The sequence below is a fragment of the Vulpes vulpes genome, chromosome 4, assembly GCF_048418805.1.
Source record: "Vulpes vulpes isolate BD-2025 chromosome 4, VulVul3, whole genome shotgun sequence".
In the NCBI taxonomy this organism is placed as follows: Eukaryota; Metazoa; Chordata; class Mammalia; order Carnivora; family Canidae; genus Vulpes; species Vulpes vulpes.
In genome coordinates, this window is record NC_132783.1 from 117,258,503 (window position 1) to 117,284,704 (window position 26,202).

General features: G+C 54.2%; 1 protein-coding gene across 6 annotated transcripts in view; it reads right to left on the minus strand.

Moving 5' to 3' along the window:
* SYNPO (synaptopodin) overlaps positions 1-26,202 on the minus strand; it is a 51,877-nt gene that overhangs the window by 15,658 nt on the left and 10,017 nt on the right. The window contains exon 2 of one of the 6 annotated variants that reach the window (XM_072756872.1): positions 18,382-19,043. In XM_072756872.1, the coding sequence (XP_072612973.1) occupies positions 18,382-18,775 (394 nt within the window). In that variant the 5' untranslated portion in view covers positions 18,776-19,043. Of the gene's footprint in view, positions 1-2,466; positions 2,830-12,311; positions 12,513-12,928; positions 13,170-13,315; positions 13,337-18,381; positions 19,044-26,202 lie in introns of those variants that run through there. The other 5 variants (XM_072756873.1, XM_072756874.1, XM_072756875.1 and 2 more) reach the window with 5 other exon arrangements.

Genomic DNA, 26,202 nt, shown 5'->3' on the forward strand with positions numbered 1-26,202 from the left:
ATGGTCGTTTTCAGGGACTTGAATATGGTGACCCGGAGAGAGGCAGGCTCAGTCCCAGGTGCATGGCCAACTGGAAAGGACTGGTTCATGGAGAACCATGCTCAACCTCAGGCCCCCACTTCCCAGAACAGCCCTGGTAAGCCAGGCCTGCCCAGCCCCGTCCTCTCCTGTCACACCAGCCTCCATCACCCCAGCCCTAGGAGCCTCGGGACAGAAAGGACTGCCACACCCTGCACTTCCAGACATGTTTAATCCAGGAGTCAAAAGGTGGTGAGCCAGGGCCGGGAGAGACGGTTTCCCTAAACTGCCTCTGCCAGGGGTGTGTGTGGGCCTAGTCCCTCTCTGCGTCTCCAGCAACCAGCTTAGGGCCTGGCACGCTGGGCCCTCCTCAAAGATGCAGCCCTTTCTCTTGGCCCTGTAGCAAGCTGGGGCCAGAGCAGGTGTGATCCTCTCTAAATGCCCCCACACTCAGCAGAGGCGGTGACTTGGGAGTTCAGTAAGTGTTGAAGAAATAAATGACTGAAGGGAGCCTCCCATGATCCAAATCCACCTTCACAGTTTGCCCTGCCATTTGTCCCGGGAGACAACTTCTGGATTCGTCTAGGTGTCATATTCATCTAGATTCTAGATCAGACATCTACAGGGTACTTCCTGGAAGAAGTGGGGAGAAGGAAGGAGGGAAGGAGCAACATGTTTGTGGGTGACAAGGGAGATCAGGCCTCAAGTGGCAGTGATAGACCTAAGAGGCAGAATATTCCATTAAATGCTGAGAGAATAAAGAGCCTAAAAGAGACTAATTCAGACAAAGGAATCCTGGAAGGCTTCCTGGAAGAGGCGGCATATGCCCTAGGTCTTGAAAAGGCGGACCTGTAGAGGCATTCCAAGCCACAAGGCCAGCCCAGCAGAGGCCGGAGGAAGGCTGAGGACAATCCCCACCCCATGCCCCTCCACCACCCCTACCCCAAATCAAGACCAGCTAGAGAGAAAGGCACCTTTGAGAGCAACAGAGCCAAGGGGCTTGTGCAGAGTCTGAGAGTGATCCGGGGAGGTTCCACAGGAGCTGCGTGCATTACGTGGTACCTGCGCGGGGCCTCCGGTGGGTTACATAACCGCCCCACCGCCCTGGCCCCGGATTCGACCCGGATTGGGCCGGGACCCTCCTCCGCCTCGGCCTCGGCCTCGGCCTCCTCTGCCGGCTGTCTGGGCTGCTTCCCTCTTACAGAAGAGGCCGCTGCAGCGAGAGTGAAGGCCAGCGCCCTGCGGTAAATTCCCCACATTCCTTCCTCACAGAAAAATAAATAGCCCGGGAGAAAGAACGCAGCAGGAATGATAATGACGGCCACTCCGCAACAGCGCAGGGAGCCTGGGCGCCCGCAGCCGCCACCAGGGTGGACCCCGTGGACCCGTGGCCTGCCCCCCAGGCCGCCTGACCCCCCCCAGGCCGCCTGATCCCCCCCCAGGCCGCCTGACCCTCCCCCCAGGCCGCCTGATCCCGGAGGCTGCCTGTCTCTGGAGGCCGCCTGTCCCCGGAGGCCACCTGTCCCCAGAGGCCACCTGACCCCGAGGCCGCCTGTCCCCTGAGGCCGCCTGTCCCTGGAGGCCCACTGACCCTGGAGGCCGCCTGTCCCCGGAGGCTGCCGACCGCGGAGGCCGCCTGTCCTTGGAAGCCGCCTGACCCCAGAGGCCGCCTGTTCCCGGAGGCCGCCTGACCCTGGAGGCCGCCTGTCCCCGGAGGCCGCCTGTCCCCAGAGGCTGCCTATCCCCGGAGGCCGCCTGACCCTGGGACCTCCTGTCCCTGGAGGCTTGCTCACCTGCCTCCCCTGGCAGTTCCCTGAGCCATGCCAACTCTCAGGTCTCAGACTAGATGCACATCTGCCAAAGAGGGCTCTGGGAATCCCTTGGTCAGGGCAGGTGACTGTGGAGGGCAAACCTGTCCGATGAGACACACTTCACTTTTATCAGACTCCTGTCTACTGGACACTTCTTATATTCCAGGCATTTGGTTTAAGTGTTATCATTACATTATTATGTTATTTCATTTTCTCTTCACAAGCTGTGGCCTGGGGGGCCATTATACCCATTTGACAGATGAGAAAACAGGCTCAGCAAGGTTTTTGGGATTTGCCAGGGTTATCTGGCCAGTGAGTGGTATGCGGTCTCCACTCCCACATCCGCTCAGCCAGGCTGCCCTTCCCAGAAAGCCTTTCTTTACCAAGTCCAGCCAGAGGCGCGGCCCATTCTCCTCCCACGCCCTGTTCAACAAGGCATCCTGTGCCACTTGAGGGCTACCTTTGGTAAAGCACCTCACCTCTCTGGGTCTCGACTTCCTCATCAGTGACACAAGGATGATAATATCTGCTTTGCAGAGTCACTGCTGCATAAATGAGATGCAGAAATGATTCCTACAGTATAAAGTACTGTACATGCCTGAGGGGGATTTAACTTTAGCAGTTTGCACAAACCCACCTCTGCATAACTCTGCTGGGCTCAGGATGTTTATCTGTCTTCTTCCCTTCTCTGGCCATCTCTGAGGCTGGTGTAGCTCTTCTGCTCACAGTCGAGCACAGCCCAAGTTCCCCTCATTCTCAGTACCCCCGCCGTCCAGCATCCTCTCTGCAAGGGCACCCCAGTGTCAATCTCTAGCCAATGTGCTGTAGCAGAGAGAAGCAGGTTTGAATCCCAGGTCTGTCCCTTGCTAGATATGAGTGCCCAGGCCCCTCGGGGAGGCCCCCAGGTCCAAGAGTCCTAGGAGGGAAGGTGCAGCCACGGTGCACAGCCCTGCAGCCAAGAGGACACCATGGCCCTGGGAGTGCTGGAGGCTGCTGACCCTGCCAAGTCCCTTATGCCATTCACCAATTACCAGGCCTGTCTGGCTCCCCTCCAGAAGGAGGAGTCTGCTGCCAGAGTAGAAGTTGGATCACCCAGCCCCGCCCATCCCTTGTCCCTCAAACTGCAAGAACCAAAGACTAGAGGCCAAGAGATTTGAACCCAGTACCTGTCCTGTCACAATTTGGGTGAAACATTGGACCAGTTCCTGACCCCCTTTGGGCTTCAGTTTGTCCGTGTGTTCAAAGAAGGGACTGGACCAGAGCAGTGATTCCTAGAGTATGGTGCCCCCAAGCCTCCAGTGGAAGCCCAAGGATCTAAGTGGTACCCTGATACCCGAAATCCTAATAGGTGAATTTCACGTGTACTTGCAAAGGAGTATGATGAACACATCAAACCTGTGAAAGGCATATTACTGCTTAGGGAGAGGTAAAAGTAGATATTTCGGTAGTGAAAGTTAGACAGGAAATAAGTATAGGTGGTGCATGGACTCCTTCATTCACCCGATATTTATTGCACACCAACCAAGAGCCAGGCCTGTTCACAGCCATGACCGAGTAACAAAGATCCCTGCTTGCATTCTGGCAGGGGAGCAAGATAATAAATAGATGAGTAACTATACCAGCAGGCCAGAAGGTAAATGTCATAGAAAAGAGATGAAACAGGGACAGGACATATACTGACTGCATGGGGTGTGGGGGGTGGTCTGCAAAGGTAAACACAGTAATCAAAGTCTCTGAGAAGTCACACCTGAGTAAAGAGGTGAAGAAGGTGAGGGAGTGAGGCCGGTGCATGTCTAGGAAGAGAGACCAGGCAGAGGGAACAGCTGGTGTGAAGGTCCTGAGGCAGCCTCGTACCTGGCAGGCCTGGGGATGGGGCACATGATGTGGAGGTGGGACACGGATGAAGGAACCAAGTTCTCTAATGGCCCTTCTACCACTGCCCTTCAGGATCTTAGGGATCCCCTGCATTGCAGCCATTTGTGCACGCACGTATACACACATGTGGGCGTGCACACACATACACACCCGACAACATACACACATCCTCAATAGCTTCTTAATGCCGGCGAGAGCCTAGCCTGCAGCAGCAGCACCTCCTCCTCTGCACGCACACCAACACAGAAAAGTTCCGCTTGCTTCACACCTGCACTACATGGAGCATCATGTGTGCAGAACCCACACACGTGAATGTGTATGCACTGTGCACCTGCAGGCATGCAAGCGCGACATACAGGGTCTCGGGTGGCCCACTGGCACCAATGCACATGCAGCACGCGTACACCCACCTTGTGGGAAGGCGTGTGCACTTCTCTCCCACCAGCCTGCCCTGTCTCCAGGTCACTGAGCTACCAGCCAACCCTCGCCTGGAGGGCATATGCTACCGTAGAATGTTAAGTGCACTCCTGGCATGACTTCAAATTCGCTTCTCCAGCACCCTCTGCCCCTCAGTCATGGCTTCCTCTTTCTAGGGATACATTAAAATCTACAGCCTGATCCTCAAATGTGCCAGTGGGTTGTGTCCCTGTGGAGAATGTCCCCCTTTTCTACTGCAATTAAATGGAAAAGCCATTTAAAATGCCCAGCACAGCACTGTAAATGTTACCAGCTGCCAGCAGCATCACTGGATGTCACAATCCTCCTTCCAGGCTTCATCCCTTTAGGTTGCTGCGGGTGGGGGTGGAGGGTGGGTGGAGAGCTGAAGAGTAGGAGGAAAGAGCCAAGCCAGAAGGGGGCGGGAGGAACTGGCTTTTAACCAAACTGGTTTCAGTTTGGTCCCCAACTCATCGTGAGGCCTTGAGCAAGTCCCATCCTGTCTCTGGCCCAGATCAGAAAGCTGCAGGTGCTCCAGGATCCCTCAGGAAGTATGTCCCAAATGCACATTCCTGGGCTCCACCCCAGACCCAGACCACAGATTATCCAACTTAACAGTCCCCCTGAGGGGTTCTGAAGTGCAACCAAGTTGGGGGCCCACTGGACTTTAGAGCACATGAATTTCTAAATGTGTTCCCATTAACTTAGGGGCAAATGCTGGAACATAGTTTGGTGCATAGTAGACTCCATACTGTTCACCAAAAATGCACTTAAGAAAATATTTTTATTTACATAACATGCCATCCCTTGGCTATGCGCACTTATAAAAGTTTTACCAGCACCTTTGTATCCATCAGAGACAGAAGCAGAGCAGGGATTGCCACACTATTTTACAGACCAAACAACTGAAGCAGAGAGAGACCAAGGGGCCTGGCCAGGATCTCCCAGAATGCAGGTCTTCAGCAGCCAGAGCCAACCAGAGACCTCAGCTCAGCTTCATGACATGTGCTGCCTGGGGGCCTTATCGCCTCATCGCAAATGGTTCTGACTTCTGGCCCACAGCATACCCGTCATCCACTCCAGCTTTACAAAGACTCTGGACACATGTGACTTTTCCCATAACTCAGGGTTCACTGAGAACAGGACAACCACAAACAGTTAAGTTCCTTCTAGCCATAATGGGGTCCCTCTCAGTGGGCAGTGCAGGGGCGCCGCCAAATTCCTAACGTTACATGCTACTATTTGATCCGAAGTGGTCCTCCTGTTCTAGTCAACCTGAGTTCAAACGCCAGCTGAGCAGATCCCTACCTTGAGCGCGTCTTATACATGCTATGCCCAGCTTCCCCTTTTGTAAGGGGTCTCCTCATCCCTACCCTGCAGCGTGATTATGAAAACTAGGTGTCGTAGGTGCAAAGCACCCAGCATCAGGCCTGGCACAGACACTCCTGTGAGGTCACAGCACCATGAACTCACAGGCTCCAAGTGGGAGCTCCTGGAGGGCAGGGATTCATCTCCTTCACCAGCGTACCCACACCTACGCCGTGTACTATGTGCTCAATAAACATGGGCCGAATGAAAGCAGAAATGAACCAATATCTCCAAAGCAACTCTGTCCTAGTGCTAGCTTACCATTCTATTTCATGACCCATTTCCCAGTTTAGGGGGTGAGGCTCTGAGCAGGAATGGTCAGGGCCAGAAGGGAAGCGTTATGGGTCATGGGAAGCGTCCCCCTCCCCCATCTGCCAAGGCAGTGACAATGATGGCCATCCGGGGAGGGTGGTGTTCTTGGAGCTCTGAATGTAATCTTGTTGACTCAGAGGCATAAATAATGCACTAGCATGTTCTCTCCTCACTATCCTGTCACGCTAAGAATAGCACCGGCTACCCTTTCAGGAATTCCACAGGGAAGAGAACAGGACACCAAGATGGGGACAAGGTTGCTAGGCTGTGGATGGTCAAGTACCCTCCCCCCAAGCCCATCTTTCCAAACCTGCAAGAGAAAGGACCCTGGACGGCAGAGCTGAAAAGGCTCTTAGAGGCACCTGCTCAGGAGTTCTCCAGGGATGAGGAAGAAGCCTGAGAAGATGGGGAACCCCAGCCCCCACCCTCTTCCTGTTATCTTTTCCTCCTCCCTTCTGATGCCCAGCCTAATACGCCAGGCCTCAACCCCCGCCCTCTACACGCCTCCCCCTCCTTCTTCATACGAGGAATAAATATAGAGTGGGTGGTTCCCCTCTTATGTGTTTCATATGGGAAACTTCAGAGAGAGAAGAAGATTCTATATTTTTTAATTTAAGAAAATGTTTAAAAGTGACGACCTAGAACAGTCCCTCTCAAACTCTAATGTACACTTAACGTAATTGCTCAGGGATGTTATTAAAATGCAGATTCAGATTCAGGAGTGGGGAGGTGGTAGTCTGCGTTTTTAAGAAGCTTCAGGGCAATGCTGATATTGCGTGGGGGGGCGGGGGGGGCGCACACGGAGCACAGAAAGCTAGAATGTTTCTCTGCAATACAGATGGAGAAGCCGAGGCCCAGAGAGGAGAAGGGATGTGCCCAAGAGCATACAGCGGAGTCGGGCTCCGAACACAGGCGCCCCCATTCCTCCTAGAGTTTGGCCCTGAGGGGCTCTGCAGTTTCTTGGTGGTGCTTGGAGTGGGACAGGAGACAGGGGGCAGGCAGCAGTGACAGGCCGTGGCAGTCAGTCCAGGGGGAGGCCTTCATTCAGCCACCAGCCAAAGCTCCTTGGGTCCACAGGCTCTCCCAGGAATAGAAGGAAATAAGAATTATCCTGAACAGAGGCACTCAGCTGAGTGAAGAGCTAAGAATGTGCCCTCACCAACCTGCATTTGAGACTGGATGGACCACCAGAACCTCCTGGAAGGCATAATGCATCAGGTGGCCATTACACTGCAAACAAGATCTGGTGGCTGGGGGAGTGTGGAAGGACCCCGTAGCTGCTCCCTCAGGGTACAGATCCAAGGCAAAGAAGAGATAAGGCCAGACCAACCTCCCAGAGCAGCCCTGGGAGCCTCTCCTCCTTCCCAGGATGGGCCTCAAACCCCTTGGCAAGCTCCAGGCCCTGCATGACCAGCCCCACTGCCCCCGCTGCAGCTCCCCACAGAGTGTCTTACTGCCCTACACTCCAGCCATGCTGGCCCTCCTTCAAGTGCTCAGACAGGGCCCAGGCACCTCCTCACCCCAGGGCCTTGGCATCGGCTGCTGCTTTTGCCTAGAATGCTTTCTTCCTTACCCCCTGGGTTGTCCCTTTCTGACACTTCTCACCCTTCGAGTCTGTTTATGGGTCTCAGGGAGGGCTGCCTGCCCTTGGAGGTCACATTCCTCTGCCTCTCCTCCAAACTTTCATTAGATCTGTAATTCCATCATATTTTCTTAAGCGCCAATCTGTGGCAATGGTAAGCAGCCCTGAAGAACAGGGACCTTGGCTGTCATTTCTCTGCTCTGTCCTTGCCTCTGTGCGGAGGCCACAGCTGGGGCTCAGTAAATATTTGTTGATTGAATGAAGGAATAAATGGATAAAAACGCGGCTCACATCACTACTGCAAAGCTTCCCAGCTCCGTGGTTTCTGGCCCCGCTCACCCTGGAGAAGGTGTGCGGGACTGGGGTTTGCAAGATTCTCTGGCTCCAGTCCTCTGCTCTGTTACTCTCCAGCTGAGTGGGCTTCGCAGGGCACGTAACTCTCTGATGTGGGTCTCTAGCACCCTCTGTTGTGTTGAAATGAGCGATGGAATCTGGCAAAGACTTTGGAAGCCGTAAAGAGCTTTTATTGGTAGCATTTTTGGCTACCAATGGCGTGTTTGAGGCCCAGAGAGGGAAGGAGCCTCGCTCAAGGCCACACAGCCAGTGTGAGGTGACTCTAGAGCCCACTGGCACAGCTTAAAGCCTATGACTGAGCTGAAGGCCCACCCAGGCTCAGCGAGAGCGCCATCTGCCTGGAGGCTGGGCAGGGGTGGAGGAGGGAGAGCATTCAGCCTCAGGCCCAGTGCCAGGGTGGGGTGGGTGGAGCCCCCTGCGGGAGCCCTGAGTGGGGCCTAGCAGCTGGGCCTGGGGGAGCCAACTGGCACCCGCTGGGTGGTGGCATGCTTGTTCCCCATGCGCGTGACAGTCTATTTTTTAATCAGCGCCCTCCCCTCAACTTCATGTACCCTCCCCCAAAGGGCCGGGTATCAGGGATCATGTCCTGGCTGAGACCGGAGCCACCTTGGGGATCAGCGGGAGGGTCCCCAAGTCCCAAGGCCTCATGGAGCCCACAAGTACTAAGCATCCCAGGAGGCAGGACAGGGGGACTGGCGAGGAGCAGCTCCAACCTGTGTGACCTTGGGCTGCTCCCTGGACCCTCTGACCTCAGTTTCCCCCATCTCTACAGTGAGGGGAGGCATGCCAGACTCCACAGGAGTTCATTACAACTCAAGCTCTTAGGATCCTCTCAGGCTCCATGACACTAATCACACCCACTCGCCACGCCCTGGCAGTCTCTGTGCCCACAGCACTTCCAGGGTACACTTGATCCTCCCTGACCTACTCCCAGGGGAGAAGGGGGGTGGGGAGAAAAAAGGCTGAGCTGGCTCAAGGGCCATCCTTAGAGCCCCAGTCCCCAGACCTTGGGTTCCTCTTTCCAGGACCTGAGGAACAGAGATAAGAAAGATTGAAGAGGAATGCTGTGTGTTCTTAAGCAGGTGGCCTGGGCTCTCCAAGCCATCTAAAGTAGGAGAGATCGCACAGAAGTCAAGCTTACACGCTTTGGAGCCAAACTGCCTGGATTTGAATGTGGCCACTTACCAGCTGTGTGGCCTTGGAAAGCTCACTTAACCTCTCTGTGCCTCAGGTTCCCATCTATAAAATGTTGCTAATAATAGCACCTACTTCGGGGAGTTGTTGACAGGTAAAGAACTTAGGATTTCCTTGGCACTTAGTAAATAACCATAAATACTGACTTTTCCCCCAAGAACTTTGGTATTTATCTATTGAACACTTTTAGTCTCCAAGAGATTTTATTCCAGAAGGTTGGATATGTGAGTCTCAGGTCAGCCTACTCTCCTGTCTGTGGGGCTCCTCCAGCCTGCCCCTTTCCAGCGCCTCCTGCTGGCCTCGTGTCTTTGGTGTTCACTGAGCTCTTTCACTCCCACATCCCCTCACATCCTTCCTACCCCATTTCATCGCAACTCGGAACCAGGACCCAAACCCCAGAGGAAACAAAGGATTTGTCCAAGACCACCAGTTACTTAGCTAAGACTGAAAGTTCAGGTATTTGTTCCTAACATGCGGTCCAGGCTCCTCTCTACAGTGCTGTGCCCATCCTCCTGCCTTCAAAACCTGCTCCTGGCCAAACATCAAAAAGTAACTTATACTGAGATGTGAGTCTTGAGCTAGGGTCCACCTTCTCAAAGGCTTGCCATTTTAACAGAGATCAAAACAGGACAATATTATCTAATAAGTGATAGTTATCTTTTTTAGCATGTATCGTCATTTGATTTCAAAACAACAGTAAAGATAGGGTTTATTATTATTTCTATTTATAGAGGAGGAAACACAAGTCCAGAGAGGTTATATAATCTGCTTCAGATCTCCCGGCTAGCCAGGAGGAGAACCCAGGGGTCCAGCCACAGAATCCGAGTGTTGGCCATGCAGGAAGCAGGTCCCACAGGAAGAGACTGAGTTTTGCTTCACCTGCCATGGCCCTGGGAGGCTGGGCTGGGGAGGGGAAGGTTGCCACAGTCCTATACTACACCGCCTCACCGAGTGGAAAAGATGAAGCTAGGATGGTGGAATTTCAGGCAGTGGCCAGTTGGTAAAGATTTCATTCTGGAGAGAGAGGGCTTTTGTAAGCCTCTGGAATTACAGGGCCTGGAGGCTGTCCCCACATTGATTCCTCCTCTGGCCACACTGGGTAGCGACTGAGACCCAGTGTCCAGGGACAGTTCACAAAGGACTATGAGCTCACACACACACAGGCCTAACTCAGCAGAGTCCAGCCACCCTAGCTCCTATTTCAAACTATTTATTGTCCTTTGAAACACCCTTCCTCGCAACCGAATCCTTCCCATTCTTCTGGACCTGAGTTCTGGACATGCCTCCTCCATGAAGCCAGCCATGATCACCCCTTCAAATAACATTCAGGTCTCCACTCCAATGGAGTGAGAGAGGCCTTCCCCAGCCACCAATACAAAGTAGCCCCTCCAGATTGTTCTCCATCTTAGCAGCAAGGCTTTTATATACATTTTATTTATTTATTTATTTTTAAAATACATACCTTTTTAATCTATCTGGAAATATCTTGTTTATTTTTGCCACCCTTTTTCTTATCTACCTCTCCAATCAAAATGCAAGCGCCTTAAGGACAGGAACCCACCTGTTTTGTTCACTATTGTAACCCTAGCACCTAAGGACCCACCCATCCTGTCACTAGCCAGGGACACTGAGGTCCATAAAGAGCAAGGGATCACACAGCAAGCAAGCCACAGAGATGGGCTTAACACCCAAGTCCCTGCCCTGCAGCCCAGGGCACTTGACCATCCCCACACCCACCCCCGTTGACCCTCTGCTAGCCTATCTTGTCTCTGCCTCCAAACAACGATGAGGGCTAGAGCCTACAAATCCTCCACAATGGAGGCGCCCTTCCACTTCCCTGGGGGCCTGCAGTGCCCTGAGCTGGGCAGCCCTGCCTGCTTCCCCCCTTGGTCCCTCCCTTCCTGGCATCAGCAGCTCTGATGAGCTCATGTCTGGAAGCCTGGGAGCTGCCCTGAAGGAAGAGGTGCCTCCCAGGCCAGGCCCCTAGACCTGCAGGTGTGTACAACCCCGTGGGATGGCAGCGCTGGCAGGTGGTGGGAGAGTGCTGACCCCTGCCCTGTCTACCCCTAGAGCTGTAAAGTAGGCTCATGTGCCAACCGTGAAGATAGGGCACAATCAGCGGGGAAAGGACACGTAGATAAAGAAGGTTCCTCCCATGCTTCTCTCATCTCTCCAGATGCACCTCTGCCACTTGCCCCCTCCCTTATCAAGGAGCTCCTCTGTTCCAAGGAAAGGGGGCTCTGTTGCCTTCCACTCACAGCACTATCCCGGTCAGATCTCATCCCCTCCCCAGCCGCAGTCTCCCCAGCTCTAGTATGGGGAGATGGAACAGAACACTGATGGAAAGAGGTTAGGGATCAGCTGGGAAACAGGCACCTGGGTGCCACGGGGTTTTGTCCTTTTTCTCACTTTAGGGGAAGGGCAATAGCCAACAAGAGAGGGAAGGGGTTGAAAGCCTTATTTTAACCATTAAATGCTGATTCCACCCACGACTTAATTTAGGTGCTAGTTTGGGAGATGGGAGGAGCTAGCCCATTGCCTGCAAAGTGAGGGCCACTCTGAAAAAAATGGGAGCCGGGGCAGCACAGCAGCAAAAATCTTGCTTTTGAGAAGTTCTCTGAATATCAAACTCTGAGTGATTCTAGTCCATCCCCCCTTGTTGTCTAGATGGGGAAACTGAGGACAGAGAGGAGAAAAAAAAACAAACCACAGAGACAGAGGCAGGGGACCCCACTTCAAATGGCATTTTCCCAGCCCACTGCTTGGGGTAATACAGTGCTTTGTATGTGGCTCTGTCCCCCAACACAGGATAGGGGGGTGGTGACAGGCTGACAGGCACCAGCAAGACCTCCAGTCCCTTATCCCAGCATACCCTAGTTCCTCTGCTCAGCATCTAATCTCATCCTACACCGTGCACCAGGGCAGGGGTGGGGCACCCTGGGACTGCCCGCCGGTCACTGCAGTCTCCCATGCAGCTGTCCCCTCAGGGGTCACTCTGCCCACCCTCTCACTGGGAGCCAGAGAGGACAGGGCTTGCCTCCAGATCCCACAGCGAGTTGGTTGATTCCAGTGCCACTTGTCACCCAGGAGAGGGTGGGAAGTGGGGTGTCTGGTGCTTTCCTGCTCACTCTTGTTCTTTGTAGACAGCCCAGGCAGGGAACAGAGGGGTCCCCTATCCCAATCCGGAGTCAGCCCATAACTTGGGGTGGGATAGGGAGCAAGGGAGGCCCTTTCCGCAGAGTCCTCAAAGAGGGTCAGAGTCTGGTTGGAGCCCTGACTCGCAGCAGCAGCAGCAGCGTAGGGATTCGGGGGGGGGGGGGGGCGCCCCACCCTCCACTCACTTCACCTCCACGGCCTCTCACCTGGGCAAACCGGGTAGTGGTCCGGGTGTCGTGAGAATGTGCTGTAGAGCCCTTGGGACAGTGACTCCTCTGCCCCCGGGGGCTCAGGCAGGGCCCCGACTTCCCCGGGGGCGGGGGGCTGGGCCAGGGGTCCCCGCGTCCCGGTCCCGCGCGCCTGGCCCCTCCCGGCGCCTGGCCCCGCCCGCGGGAGGGGGACGCGAGGCCAGCACCCGGCGCTGCGCTGCCCCGCGGCCGCCCCTGTCGGTCAGCCCGGCCGAGCCCAGCCCGCCGCTCCCGGCCGGCCAGGGCCGCAGCACTCCCCCCCCCCGTGCCCACCCATGGGCTTGCGGGCTGGGGCTGGAGGGCCGGGCCCCGCGCAGCCCCGGGAAGCCGCTTCCCCGCGTCGGGGCTGCTCCACGGATTCCAGATTTCTCCAGCACCTCCGCCCCCCGCCACGGTACAGATGGGGAAACTGAGGCCCCCGGGGGCGCAGGGACTCGGCCAAGGTCACCCTGCGCGCGGGGACCGGAGCCCAGATGTGCCACCTGCCCCCGGGCGGCGCGGGGAACAGCGCAGGTGGGCAGGGGCGAGGCCCGCCGGGCGCCCGCGCCCCTGCCCCGCCAGCGCCCCCCACTCACCTCCGGCCGCGCGCGGTCCCGGGCTCACCTGGCCGCGTCCGTCCGGGCGCCCCGCCCCGCGACCCCCGCCGCCGCCGCTCCGCCCCGGGCGCCCCTCCGCGCCGCCGCCGCCGCCGCCGCCGCCGCCACCTCCTAGCGGGCCGCGCGGGACCGGGACCGGGACCGGGACCGGGGCCGGGAGCCGGGAGCCGGGAGCCCGGAGCCGGGAGCGCTGGGCGGGAGGGCGAGCCGCGCTCCTGCCGCTCCCCGGGGCCCTAGCGCCGCCCCGCCCGCCGCCCCGCCCCGCCCCCCCCCCCCCCCCCCCCGGGGCGACTCCCTCCCCCGCGGGCTCGGCCCCGGGATCCCGGCGGGCCCCCTTGGCTCCCGCTTTGCTCCCTTGTGCCGCACCCTTCTGCCTCGTCGTGTCTGTTCCCTCCTCTTTTGTATCTCGAGGTCGGTCCCGAAATCCTCCTGCTTTCATTTCACTCCTTTCTGTCTCCCCAGCTTTTCTCTGTCCCTCCGACCCCTCTTCTTTTAAATCTTGGTGATTCCGTCCCCATAACTGACATCACCCTCCCCTCCGCAGCCCCTTCCCTTTCAGATCCAGATGCGGTACCCCTTAGACCCATCTTCCCTCCCCCTTTACAGCCCGGTGACCAGAATAACTGTCTACCTTGGTAGGACCCGGACAAATGGGGACTGAGGAAGGTTGCAGCTTCCCTGCTGGCCTGGGACCCTCCCCTGCTTTAACTGGTGGGTTAGCAGAGCCCCGCAGGGATGTTGTGTGGCTCTTGGGTTTCAGTTCCACATCTTTTCAGTGAACTTAACGCCATTTAGATGGAGCTCAGCAGAGCCCCATGGCAGTGGTCAGTGTGCATCAGAGTCAAGTGGGGATGCTGGTAAAAGTCGGGATGCCCACATTCTAACACACCCTCCCAGTGGTGAGGAGGCGGTGGGCTCGGAAACAGTACTGATAACAAGCACCCTTCACACTCCCACCAGTTTTGAAACAAAACTACACTTGGAAAAATGTTGGCCTGGGTTTTCACCAAAGTTTCCCCGGGTTCCAAGTACTCCACCCCTTCAACCAGGGTGGTTCCACTTTCATATCAAGGTTCTGTGTTTAGATTTCTGCTAGAGGAAGTTAGAAGTGTGCTGATGTGAGCCCACCAAACCAGAGGTCCTGTGAAACACAGAACTGCAGGTGGCCTGGCTTTGGGACATCCCCTGTCCCCAGTGGGTGGGCTCAGAGTGCAGGAGGTCAGGTGACAGAGGGACAAACTCTCCCTGGCTGCTCCCATCCCTCTGGTTGGCCTCAGGGTCTGCAGAGAATCCCTCTGACCCTCTGGCTGCTCTTGTGCTGGGACTGTCACCTGGGGAGGTGGGAAACATGGAGGGGGTCCTGGGGATTGGCACCAGGTAAGGTACTGCCTGCCTGCCTTAGGAGTACATGTGCTAGAAAAGTGGCTATCGCCCAGCCTGTGGGAAACCAGGAAATAAACTGTGTGGGTGAGAGAGAGAGAGAAGGAGAGAGAGAGGGAGGAGAGAAGCTAGAATTACTGTGTGGGTGGGTATGAAAGAGAAAGAGATGGGGAAGAGGACAGAGAAAGTGCTTCAGTCTGTACGTAGGTGTGTGACAGTGGGTGTGCAAGAGTGGATATGCCTGTAGGAGAGAATGTGTGCGTGCAGGAGAGATTTTAAAGTGTAAGTGTGTGAGCAAAAGAAAATGGAGAAAAGAACATGCTTTTAACCTGTATCTAAGGAAGGGAATATGCGTGCAGGTGGGATGTAGCTATGTATGCAAATCTGATACATGTGTCCACATGTGAAATGTAGGCATGCATGAGTGCCAGGTGTGTGTGTGGGTACTAGTGCATATCCCATGCATGGACATGTAGATGTCTGAGGGCATGCACAGTGTGCACGTGTGTGCAGATATGTGATTATGTACACGTGAGTGTTTGCATAAGAACATGTACGCATATGTGCACCCATCTGGGGGGAGTGCAAGCGTGTGGTGTGTGAGTGCACATGTGAGGTGTACGTGAACCTTGCTCCCCACACCATTGCCCTCCTATTCTGGTCACTGTGGAGTGTGGAAGTGAGAAGCAGTGTGGATGGCATCCTGCCCAGCCTCCTGCTCTGTCTACCCTCTCTCCCAAAGCCACAGACGCGGGAGGGGCTGGATCAGCAGTGGATCCCAAGTCTCCTTAAGTGTATTGGGGTGGAGGGATATGGCTTAGCAGAATTACCCCCCCCTTCCCATCCTCCAGAGCTTGAACAACCTTTTTCCAGCCCTAGGTGGGTGGAAGAACACAGCCTGCTGCCTCGTTTCCATGGAGACAAGGCAGCACAGAAGGTGGTTGAAAGCCTGGGCCCGGACCTCCTGGGGTTCAAATCTCTGCTCCTCCACCCACAGGCCTGAGATGGTGAACAAGTCACTTAAACTCATTGTGCCTTAGTTTCCTCATCTGTGAAGCAGGGCTAAGAAAAGTATGAACTTCATAGGGTTGTTTAGAGGATGAAATGTAGAAATAATTAGGATAGCATGTGTGGCAGCTGAACTGAGGTGCAAAAGCCCCAAGCTCCAACTCTAGCTTTGCACCAACATACTGTGTGACCTTGGAGAGGCTGCTTGCCATCTGCCTGCCATCTCTGGGCTTTAGAGTCTCCACAAGATTATCTCCACAATAATCTCAGGTTCGGGGCTCTGTTGGTGAGCTCTGGACCAACTACCCCTGGCCCGATCATGTGCCCTACCCAACACTTGGCTGCCTGTATATATTCTCTCCTGATGGCAGGACACTGTTGCTGCAGGCTGCTGCCCACCTCATCGCTCTGCACCCCTTGCCCCTCCAACCAAGGACCCCAGCCTGCCAAGGACCCTACTCCGCCCTGCTTGGCTGGTACTCAGGCTGTAGAGAAATGGCACCAGCACCTGCCCACCCCAGGTGGTGGGTGCCCAAGGCAGAAAATGCCATGACCCATACTTAAAACTGCCAGGGGGCACTCAAGAGAAGCAGATATAATTGTGGAAGGACGGGTGTAATTGTCTGAAGATGCTTATAATCCTTTGGCGGTACTCAGAGGAAGCTTTAAAAGGAAGCCCTAATCCACTAATAACCTGGCAACTCCACAGGCTTCTTCCCTCCGGATCTCCAGGCAGAGAAAGGACTCTGGCCCCTCCCTTTCCCGAGGGAGCAGAAAGGCCAGTGTGGGCTCTGACCCAAGACCACCCGGATTTCTACTCTCCTACAAGATCCAGCTTCCTACCTGCCTCCACCTCCAGGAAAACTTCCCAGAGACATCCTCCTAAGGTCACTCCTGCCCCATCTGTCCCTAGAAATGTCCAGGATGGAACTGGAGACCATCTGGCTGGACGTTAAAGGAAGAAATGAACTAGATTGTCAGGACGAAGAATGTGATCATAGTCTCGATTCCAGCACTGACTGTGTGACTTGGGGCAAGGGACTGAGGTCTCTGTGGAATGTGGAGCCTCGAAAGGCTATGTAGTGAGATGGACGAGAAATGACCTAGCTCTATGTGAGGAGCCAACATGATTCATTCAAGGGGTCACCCATGGTCTCTTCCACTGCAGGAGGTCACAGACAGAACTCTCCCCTTGTAAATCCAGAATACGGTGGTGGCTTAGAACAAAGCCCCATGTTCAAAAGACCATGGCTGGTCTTTTGAGTGAGTGAGCAGCTTACTAGTCAGGAGTCTTAGACAAGTCACTTATATTCTTTGGACCTCAATCTTCTCATCCGTATAACAGAAATAATCATAGTATGGACATTGCTGTGAGGTTAAGTGAAATGACATACGTAAAGCTCCTAGCACCGTGGGTTTGGCACAGAAGGGCTTAAGGAATAACAGCTTTCATACTGTTGAGTCAGTGATGATTGTTTTAATAATTATTAATGTCCGCCACATGATCACTCTAAAATTTCCAGAACACTACCCCGATCTAAGATCATTGCACCCTCACAATAGCTCTGTGAGGTAGAGAGGGCTCCTATTTTAATTTTATTTTCATGAATGATGAAACAGAATCTCACCAAGGGAAAGCAATTTGCTGGGGTTTGGCCGGTTGCTCTCAGCTCTGGGACCGGCACCCACGGCTCCTGACCCTGAGCCAGGGTCTGTAAGAGGGAAGGGAGTGGGCCCTGGGGCTTCCTGGCTTTCGGGGACCCGAGTGTGGGCTGACTCTGGTATGAGGGCCCATCTCAAGTTCAAGGCTGCTGGGCCCTCTTGGGGTCCTCCTTCTCCGGGCCCTTCATGCATTGAAGGCAGGTGCTGGATCCCACCCAGCTCCCTGTGTGACCCGGGCGTGGGGGAGTGGGGCGGGGGGTGGTTGCTGCCTGTCGTGGGGGGGTGATCAGAGCCTGGTGAGAATTATTTCAGAGGAGAGAGTGGGTGGGGCGGCCGGGGGATGGCAGCCAGGGCGGCAGCCATGCCTGCAGAGACACGAGGTGTTCTTCCAGTTTCCTGACGCATTAGCCCTCCCAGGCCTGTGTCCCCCACACGCCCTGTGCCCCCAGCATCTGCTGGCGGCGGCTCCTGCCTCAGCGAGCATGGCTGGGCTCACGTCCTCCCCATCTGGACCCACTTCAGCGTTTCCATGGGCCCGGGCAATGGAGGTGATTCAGTGTGGGTTTCCCTGTCCTGCTCTGCTCTGCTGTCTCCTGAGCCTGCGGGGTGGGGTTGGGGGGGATGATCTCCCTCCTTTCCTTCCTCCCTCCCTTCCTTCATTCCTCCTCTTTCCCTCCCTCCTGGCTTTCCTGCCAGGCGGGCACCCTGAGCTCTTCCCTATACACCATCCTTGGGTCCTCGCTGCAGCCCAGGTGACACAGATGCTGCCTCTGTCATCCCGAACAGATGAGAAACTGAGGCCTAGGTGAGGAATGTGGCCCCAACTCAGCCGCCCATGGGCCAAGAGACTCGGAGCAGTCTCATCCTCACTCTGGGCCTCAGTTTTTCCATCTGTAAATTTAGGAGGTCAGATGGGATCAAAGGCTTCAGTCTGTACCCTGAAAACTCCACGAGAGCAGCAGCCTCATCTGCTCTGCCCAGTGCTATGTCCAGTACCCTCGATGTCCAGCACCCTTAAGTAGCCGCCACTCCATAGGTTCAGTGAGGCACCCCTGCCCTGTCATTGCCTGGGACCGAGGCCATTTGTTGCCATGAATGATTAAGGGCAGACAAGAGTGAGAGAGGAACTTCTGTTTAACCAAGCGTAATAGCAGGGCTTTCTCTCGCGGACTTCTCACTTGCCCTCTTTGGCAGAGAAAAGAGTGGGCATAGATGCGGTGCAGCTGGAACGGCACGTAACCCCTGCCTCGTCCCCCACGGCTGCTAATTGGGGCGTGTCCTTGGGACTGTGGGGGACTGTTATGCATCATGGGGAAGTATGGTCAGGAGCCCCGGGGGTCCCCAATGGGCTCTGGCAGTCCAGAAAAGGGATGTGAACTTACCTGGTTTCTGGGCCACCCTGGGCCCAGTGCGGGGGCTGAGGCTGGCTGTCATTGCCTGCTGAGCCTTCACTGCGTCCCAGTCCTGGCTGGCCCTGCTATCTCGCTGGGGCCCCTCTTGTGCTTCCCTGGAGCAGGCAGGTCGCTGGGTGCCCAGGGCATTGGGCAGCTCTGGTGCCCCTTGGGTGGCTCTGCAGGCAGAGTTGTCCCTGTTCCTGTTGGCCACCCTGTCCTCCTGCAAATTCATGAGCCCTGATTCTCCCTGCTGGCCCTCCTCACCGCTGCTCTCCTCAGCTTCCAGGGCCAGACACCTGTAGCTCCCATCAGGGATCCGGAAGGGGGTAGGCCTGTCTTCGTTGAGTCCATGGGGTGGAGGTGGGAGGTGGGGACCCAGCATGGTGCTGCCTCTCCTTAGTGATGCAGAGAAGCCAGGGCCTGGTGGGGCCTGGCCGGCTACTTGTGTGTGTGAGCACCACCGGGTCTTTGCTCCTCTTGGGGTCTCCTCTGGCTCTCTGCAGCTCTGTCTTCCTCAGCCAAGTCACAGAGCTGGGGCAAGGTCCGACTGTGGGGCCCTCCTGGGCTGGGTGGGGTGGCAGACCCCAAGCCCCCAAGCCCTTCTCTCAACCCGTGTCTGGTCTGTGAGGCCCTCCTTTACGATGATCTACCTGCACAGGGAGAAATGAAACAGCACATGAGACAGTCTGCTGGGTGTCCTGGGCTGGATTTCTGAGACTTGCCCACCTTGAGGTGGCCCTGAGAACTGGCTAGGGTTTGGGGTACAGGTCTCACATACTCATGGGAAAGCCCCAAGCTTCAGCCATTTGACATCCCAAATTTTCACCATATCCTTATGCCACCTGACACACTATTTGCTTAATATTTTTCCATAAATCAACTTTAAATAACTTACTCCTGTTACTTCAGACTTATCTTAAGCAATAATTGCAGGAAAACCGCAAGTATGTTGTGCTAAGTCGTTTCCCCCCAATACACATTAAATAAACATCTAGTTATTTAAAAATACTTAACTGGGCACCGCCTAGAAAGAATTCTCTCACATGCCAGCAAAGGTACATACACTACAGGAATCACAGAAACAATGGGGTGGAGGACACAACACTGGGGTCAGGGACGCCTCCCCCCCAAACTCCTTGCTAGGAGGATGTGAACCAAGGGGAACGGCACAGCTGTGTGCTTTTGTGCCAAGGCTTTAAGCTAGAACCCCAGCTCTGCCACCTGTGAAGCTGGCAGCAAGTCACATGGCCTCTCTGAATCTCAGTTTCCCCATCTGTAAAATAGGAACTGTAACATCTCCAGTGTGGTGTTGCATGGAGGATTAAGTGAGAAAATGCATGCAGAGGACTCTGTAGGGTTTCTGAGATGTAATTTGATACACATTGGCTCTTCCTTTATTACACAAAAATGTCTTGAGCTTTTATTGCTTGGCAAACACCATAAAAGCTATTGGGCATACAATGGAGATGAAGATGCTATGGGTACTCTGGCTCGTGAAGTCTTAAAATCTGGTGGGGGGAGCTGTGAATGATAACAAGGACCATAATAATAACAGTATGATTATTTATAAACGTTAACAATGATGAGAATTTCGGAGAGGGGGACGAGGCTTCCTATAGGGTGTGCGGGATGCGGAGAGGGGATGCGTGGGTGGGGAAGTGGGGCGGAAGAACTGCCTGGGCTGGGAGGCAGATGGAGAGTGGGTGTGGAGGAAGAGGGAGGAGTCTAGGCTGCAGCCAGGTTTGTCGCTCTGGTGACAGGGTGATTTTGTGAATAGAGATCAGTACATGGGAAGGAGCAGGTGTCCAGAGGAACAAGGAGATGAATTTGATTTGGGGCTTCCAAGGGAGAGGAGTGTGGTCAGCTCCACACAGGGAGCCTGAAAAGCAAGGGAGAGCTCCCGGCTGGAGACAAAGGCTTGAAAATCATGGGTGGGGCCACAGGGTGGAGGTGGACAAGATGCCCTAGGATGGGCCGATAGAGTTTAAGACAGGGCCAGTGGCCATTTACACTGGGAGGAAACTCTGGGATTTATAGATCTTGGTTCACAGATTCGGCCACCGCTTAGCTGCGTAACTCTGGCAAGTATGCACTCTCTGAATCTCACTTATCCTATTGGGAAATGGGGAGAGATACCCCTCCCCCAACACACACATAAAACACACAAACAAAACACACACACACACACACACACAAACATACACACGCACACTGGCTGGCTGTGGATAGTGAGAATCCACAGTGTGAAAGTCTGTGGACACTAGTGACCTCCGGGCTTATACTGACCTCACCTGCTGTGGTGGTTGACCAGAAGATCACTCCTCCGCCCCCAGGTGGGGTCAAGCACCCCCACCCCCTCACCGCAGCAAGCTGGGTCAAGGCATTGGCTTCTGGTTGGAGCTGTGCCAGGAGTGTGTGGTAGGCAAGAGGAAAGTGAAGTGCCTTCCCAGGCCCTGGGGCAAATCAGTGCCAACCAGAGAGAGGCAAACAAGCATCAGGATCAGAGAGATAAAAGGCACCTGTTACAGCAGCCTCAGTGGCAGTGAAATGAGCACAAAGAAGCCAACCTTCTGCCCAGGGAAGAACGACGGGCACTCTCAGTACTGAACACCTGTTCCATACTGGCTTATTCACTTAAGTTGTTGAAATAGATCATCACGACAACCCTTTGAGGGTTGTTATCCCATTGCAGAAGTGAGGAAATTGAGGCTCAGACAGACAAAATGACTTCTGCCTGAGTCACATGACCAGTGAGCGGCAGGGCTCCGCCTGAACCCAGCTCTGACACCTTGACCCTGATGGTCGAGACAGAGACACTGAGGAGATGGCTCTGGGGCCTCTCTCCTCCCTGTGCTTTTTCTCACTCACCAGCTGCTGCCAGATTTCCACACCAGAGTGTCACAGAATCTTAAACTCTCATGAAGAGCCACCAGAATTCTGAAAAGACCTCACTAGCCATGTGACCTTGGACAGGTGCCTTCTGTACTCTTGAGTCTGTTTGCCCAAAGGCACAATGGTGGGGTTGAGCCAGATGATGCTGGAGGGTCCATCCAACCCTGGCATTGCAGGATGCCATGATTCTAAGGCCTTGGAGCCTCCCTCCCCACCACCCACCACCACCAACCACTGCCACCACCCACACCATCATAGAGCCAGATGGCAACAGGCAGGAGTGGGCGTGGGGGGGCAGGGCTCCCTCTGACACCCCACAGGGGCCTCGCCTCACTCTATCTCTGCCTCTGTTTTGCTGTATTTGACGGTGGCCACCGTTTCCAGGAAAGAAGAGAGAGGCGGAAGAGTTAACTTTCCGCCACCCACACAAATATTTTTGGCCGGCTCTGTCTTCACGCTGCCAAGCCAGGAGGGAGGGGTTGGCAGGAGCACTCCAATGCAAGTCTCCCTCCGGAGGAGGGAGGACTCACAACCCAGCTGGGGGGCCTGGGCAGGCCCCTTGCGGTCTGAGCCCTGGAACACCCACTGAGCTCAGGAGCCCAGGGCAGGGTAAGGTGATCAGGACCCTCAAGAGGAATGATAGCTGCCCCTTACTGAGCATCTGCTAGTGCACGGCCAAGCCTTTTACCCAACACTCCTGGGCAGCAGGTGTGTGAGTGCTGCCTACCGATGAGGAAGCTGAGGCAAGCCGAGGTAAATTTCAAATCCAGAGGTGCCCCAGTGCTGAGGGGTAGAGCAGGAGGTGAGTCCAGCCGCTGGGCTCTGTGCTCTCAACCTCTGCTCTCGATGGCTGCAGACTAACTCTGGAAACCCCCACAGGGGGCCTGTCTGTGTGAGCACATCTCCAATGTGGGCAGGAGAGAGCCAGTGGACCTCTGCAGAAACAGGAGGGGGGGCCCTCTAATTCTGGTTCCCTCAAATCCACATCCCTTATCTGGCCGCAGCCTCCAAGGGCACAGAACCTCGGCAGGAACAGCTGACACAGAAGGCACAAACCTGTTGTCCTCTTTTCAGAGAGGGCAGCTCTGAGCCCAGAGCCAGGGACGGCTTGTCCAGGTTGTCCAGCAAGTCAGATGCAAGCCTGGCACTAGGACCCAGTATCCTAGGCACCTGCTTCCAGCTAAGCCCTAAGGGGTCAGCTTTCCCTCCTCCCTCCCCTGACCTCCAGGAGTCCAAACAGGCCCTGGAGCTGAGCTGAGTGTCAGACGCTCTCTGAGTCCCTATCCATGCAGTTCGAGGGCCTGCCTGGACCTCCTGAGGGTGGGCCGCAGGAAACATGGCCTTGGGAGCCTCATGTTCCTTCTGCTGTTCCTTTGTGATGGGGGAAGGACACTGGCTTTGGAATCAGATCTGGGTTCAAATTCTGACTCTATCATTCCGTGGCTGCCTGACCCTGGGCAAATCTTTTCATATTTCTGAGCTTCAGCTTTCCCAGCTGCAAAATGCGTTAAAATAGGGCCCACTTCAAAGTGTTGTTATAGGGATTAATTGAAAAGCACAGGCTCATTCCTTCACCCTGCAGGGAATGAGGGGGCACTGTTGTATGTCGCTCACCTGCTGGGCTCTGGGGATGAATGTGTAGCCAGGTGAGTGTACAGCTCAGTCTGGCCTCCCCTGATTCCCCATCCACAGCCTGCTTTGTGGCTGCAGGGGAAGGTAGAGGGACTGAGGGGTGGTGAGGATAGAGCTTAAGTAGGTGCATGGCAGGGGTCAGGGCATGGGGTCCCGGTTTTGACTCTCCCACTGACTTAGTGAGTCATATTGGGGAAATCACAGGATCTGATTCTACAGTGGGGAGCTAAAGAGGGCAGAGAGGGGAGAAGCAGTCCAGAAAGACTAGACCCTCATTCCTCTGAATGCCTTTTTGCCCCCAGAAGACTCCATACCTGGCTTCCCTACCTGCGGTCTCTTTCTACAGGGTCTACTCCATTCTTCTAAAGTGCAGCTTTAAATGTATTGCTTATTTGCTCAAGGACCCTCCATGGCTCCCCATTCCTCACAGAATAAAACAAAAACAGTTGCAAACAAAGGGAAATGCAGATTCAAAGGCAGATCTCATGATCCTCGGGTGAGGGGAAGGAAGGAGGGCTTCCTGGGGATGATGACGCTTCAGTTGGATTTGAAGAACCTTGACAGGATGTGCTTGGCATTCTGAGGGATGGAAGGTACTCCATCCAACAAGTCCCAGTGGAGGCAAGAAGGCAGGAGCATTTAGAGAAACACATGGGCCTTTATAGGCTGAGGCCTGGCCCTGTGTGGTAGGGCACAGTGAGGTAAGGCTGGAAGACAAAATCATGGCAGGCTTCAGTTACCTGGACTCCCTCCTTCTGGCTCAAGAGGTGATGCAGAGGGCAGCCCTATGGGACTAGGGGAGCCACTGCAAGGCTCAGTTCTTGGGGGTGGGGCTGGGAGGAGAAGGTGGGAGGCTATGTCAAGAGCTGGCGTGCAAGGATCTCTCCAGAGGAACATTTTGGAGCAATTTCCTCAACACCTGGCACAGTGCCAGGCACATAATAACAATAACAATGATAATAACTGATGTTTATGAAGTGTTTACTATGTCAGGTGCTGTTCCAGACACTTAGCGTGCAGTAACTCATTTGAACCTCATCACAACCCTATACGGAAGGTGCTATTATTATCCCATTTTACAGATAGGGAAGTCGGGCTTACGTGACTTGCCAAGCTCACACAGCTAGTAAGTGGCTGAGTCAGGGTTCATATCCTGACAGTGTAGCTCCAAATAGCACTATTATCCACAAGGCTGTACTGCCTCAATAGTGTAACTAGTTGATGAATGAATGAATGAATGAATGAATGAGAAGGAAGGATGGGAGGAAGGAAGTTTGGAAGGGAGAAAGGGAGATTATCTCCAACCCCTGGTACATTGCCTTGCACATAGTAGTCACTCAATAAATATTCATCAAGTGGAATAATGAGTGCAGAGTGAGGCATAAACTGCATACATAGCCTAGTGGCAAAAATGGAGTTCCTGTGGAGAAAGGATGTAAGTCAGAACTGGTCCAGATGGCTCAGGATACATCTGCCCACCCCACCCCTGATTCCCCATACTCTGACAGCACCTCAGCATCAGTGGGGTGGGGGCTAGTGTCTGGCCTGCTCAGAGCTGAGTTCCCCCTGTCACTGGGAAGAGAGCTTCTATTGTTCTCAAGAGCCTGAGCTGAGAGTATATTCCTGCCTTAGTGCTTCTCTCCCAAGGAGGCGATGGGAGCCAAGGTGGGGGGTTTCTTCCTTATGGTTCCAAAAGAGGAATCTCAAGCCCCTCCAACCTCTAGAACAGGTGAATATGAGGAAACCCAGCATTCATGATTATCTTGCTACATGTTCTCAGAAGAGTCACTTCCTTACAGTGGGCCTCAGTCTCCCCAGCTGCAAAAGGCTTTGGGCAGAATGGTTGGTGGGGGTAGAAGCAGCCAAGACTGAAAGTATTCCCGGGATGCCTGGGTGGCTCAGTCAGTCAGGTCATGATCCCAGAGTCCTGGGATGGAGATCCATATGGGGCTCCTGGCTCAGCAGAGAGCCTGCTTCTCCCTCTCCTGTTGCAGCTCCCCCTACTTGTACTCTCTCTGTGTCAAATAAATAAATAACATTTTTAAAAAAGAAAAGAAACGAAACTATCCCTGAATCCTCCCTGGAGTTGCCCTGTCCTGGCATTTTCCAGTGAGAGAAGTCAGTTCCAGAGGGATATGCAAGAGTGTCCACACATTACTGACCCCTCCCTCCAGGGCTGCGGGACAGACTGACCAATCCTGGCCTCCTTCCTCCCTGCCTCAGCCTCCAGCCATCACTGCCCTGGCTGCCCAGCCTGCTCTGACCCCTCCTCCTTCCCTCTACTTCTCTCCTCCCCCCCATCCCTGTCCACTTCCTGGGCCAGAAGGAGCCAGTGTCAAGTGGGCATCATGTGAAGCTGGGGGAAGCTCTGGAGGCATCAGGAAACCATCCCTTGGTGAGGGGTGAGGTGCTGGGAAGAGCTCCCCAAGTTGGGCACACTCAAGAGAGATGAGTGTCAGCTGGACCTCAGTTCAGCCTCACAATAGCTGGATGACTACACCAGTCACATCGTCTCACTGGATTTCAGTTGCCTTCTTGGTAGAGTGGCTACTCGGTCATTCATTTATTCCTTCATTCATTCAACATGTACTCACTGAATGCCAGCTATGTGCCATTGGCTATTTTAAGCTGGTGGTACACAGTGAACAAAAAAGAATAAAAGCCCTGCCCACGTGAGGCTCACATGTTAGTTAGGGTGTGGGGGGGTGGTGGATGATAAATAAATAAGAAAGTCTGTCAGATGGTGATAAGTACAATGGAAAAATAATTAAGCAGGAAAGGGAACCAGGGACTGCTGTGTATTATTAGGACAGAGAAAACAGTGATACTAATATGAAAAACCTTGACAGATGCCGTCCTGTGTTTTTATGGCATATGTATTTCAAGTTCACAATTGTGTTAAATTCTCATATGCAATTACAAATACATAAAATCAACATTAGGTGGCAAGCTTGGGAACATAAGCCCTGCAAACCTCTGGGAGATTTATTTCTTATGCTAATATTCTGATTATGCACTTGTTCATTTCATCTTCCACTATGAACGCATCTACCGTTCAGGATTGAGTATTTTTATAATCCTGGATATAAAAACATGCTTTCGTCTATTATTATCTCTTTGAAAACATTCTTTTCCAAGTTCATTTAATTGACACCATCCCCTCAATATAAACACACACCATACAGTGAACTTGAAGATAATAATACTGATGTCATATAGTTGGGAAGATTAGACCAGGTCATGTATAAGTACTTGATAAGATGCAGCTATTGAAAAAATTATTAT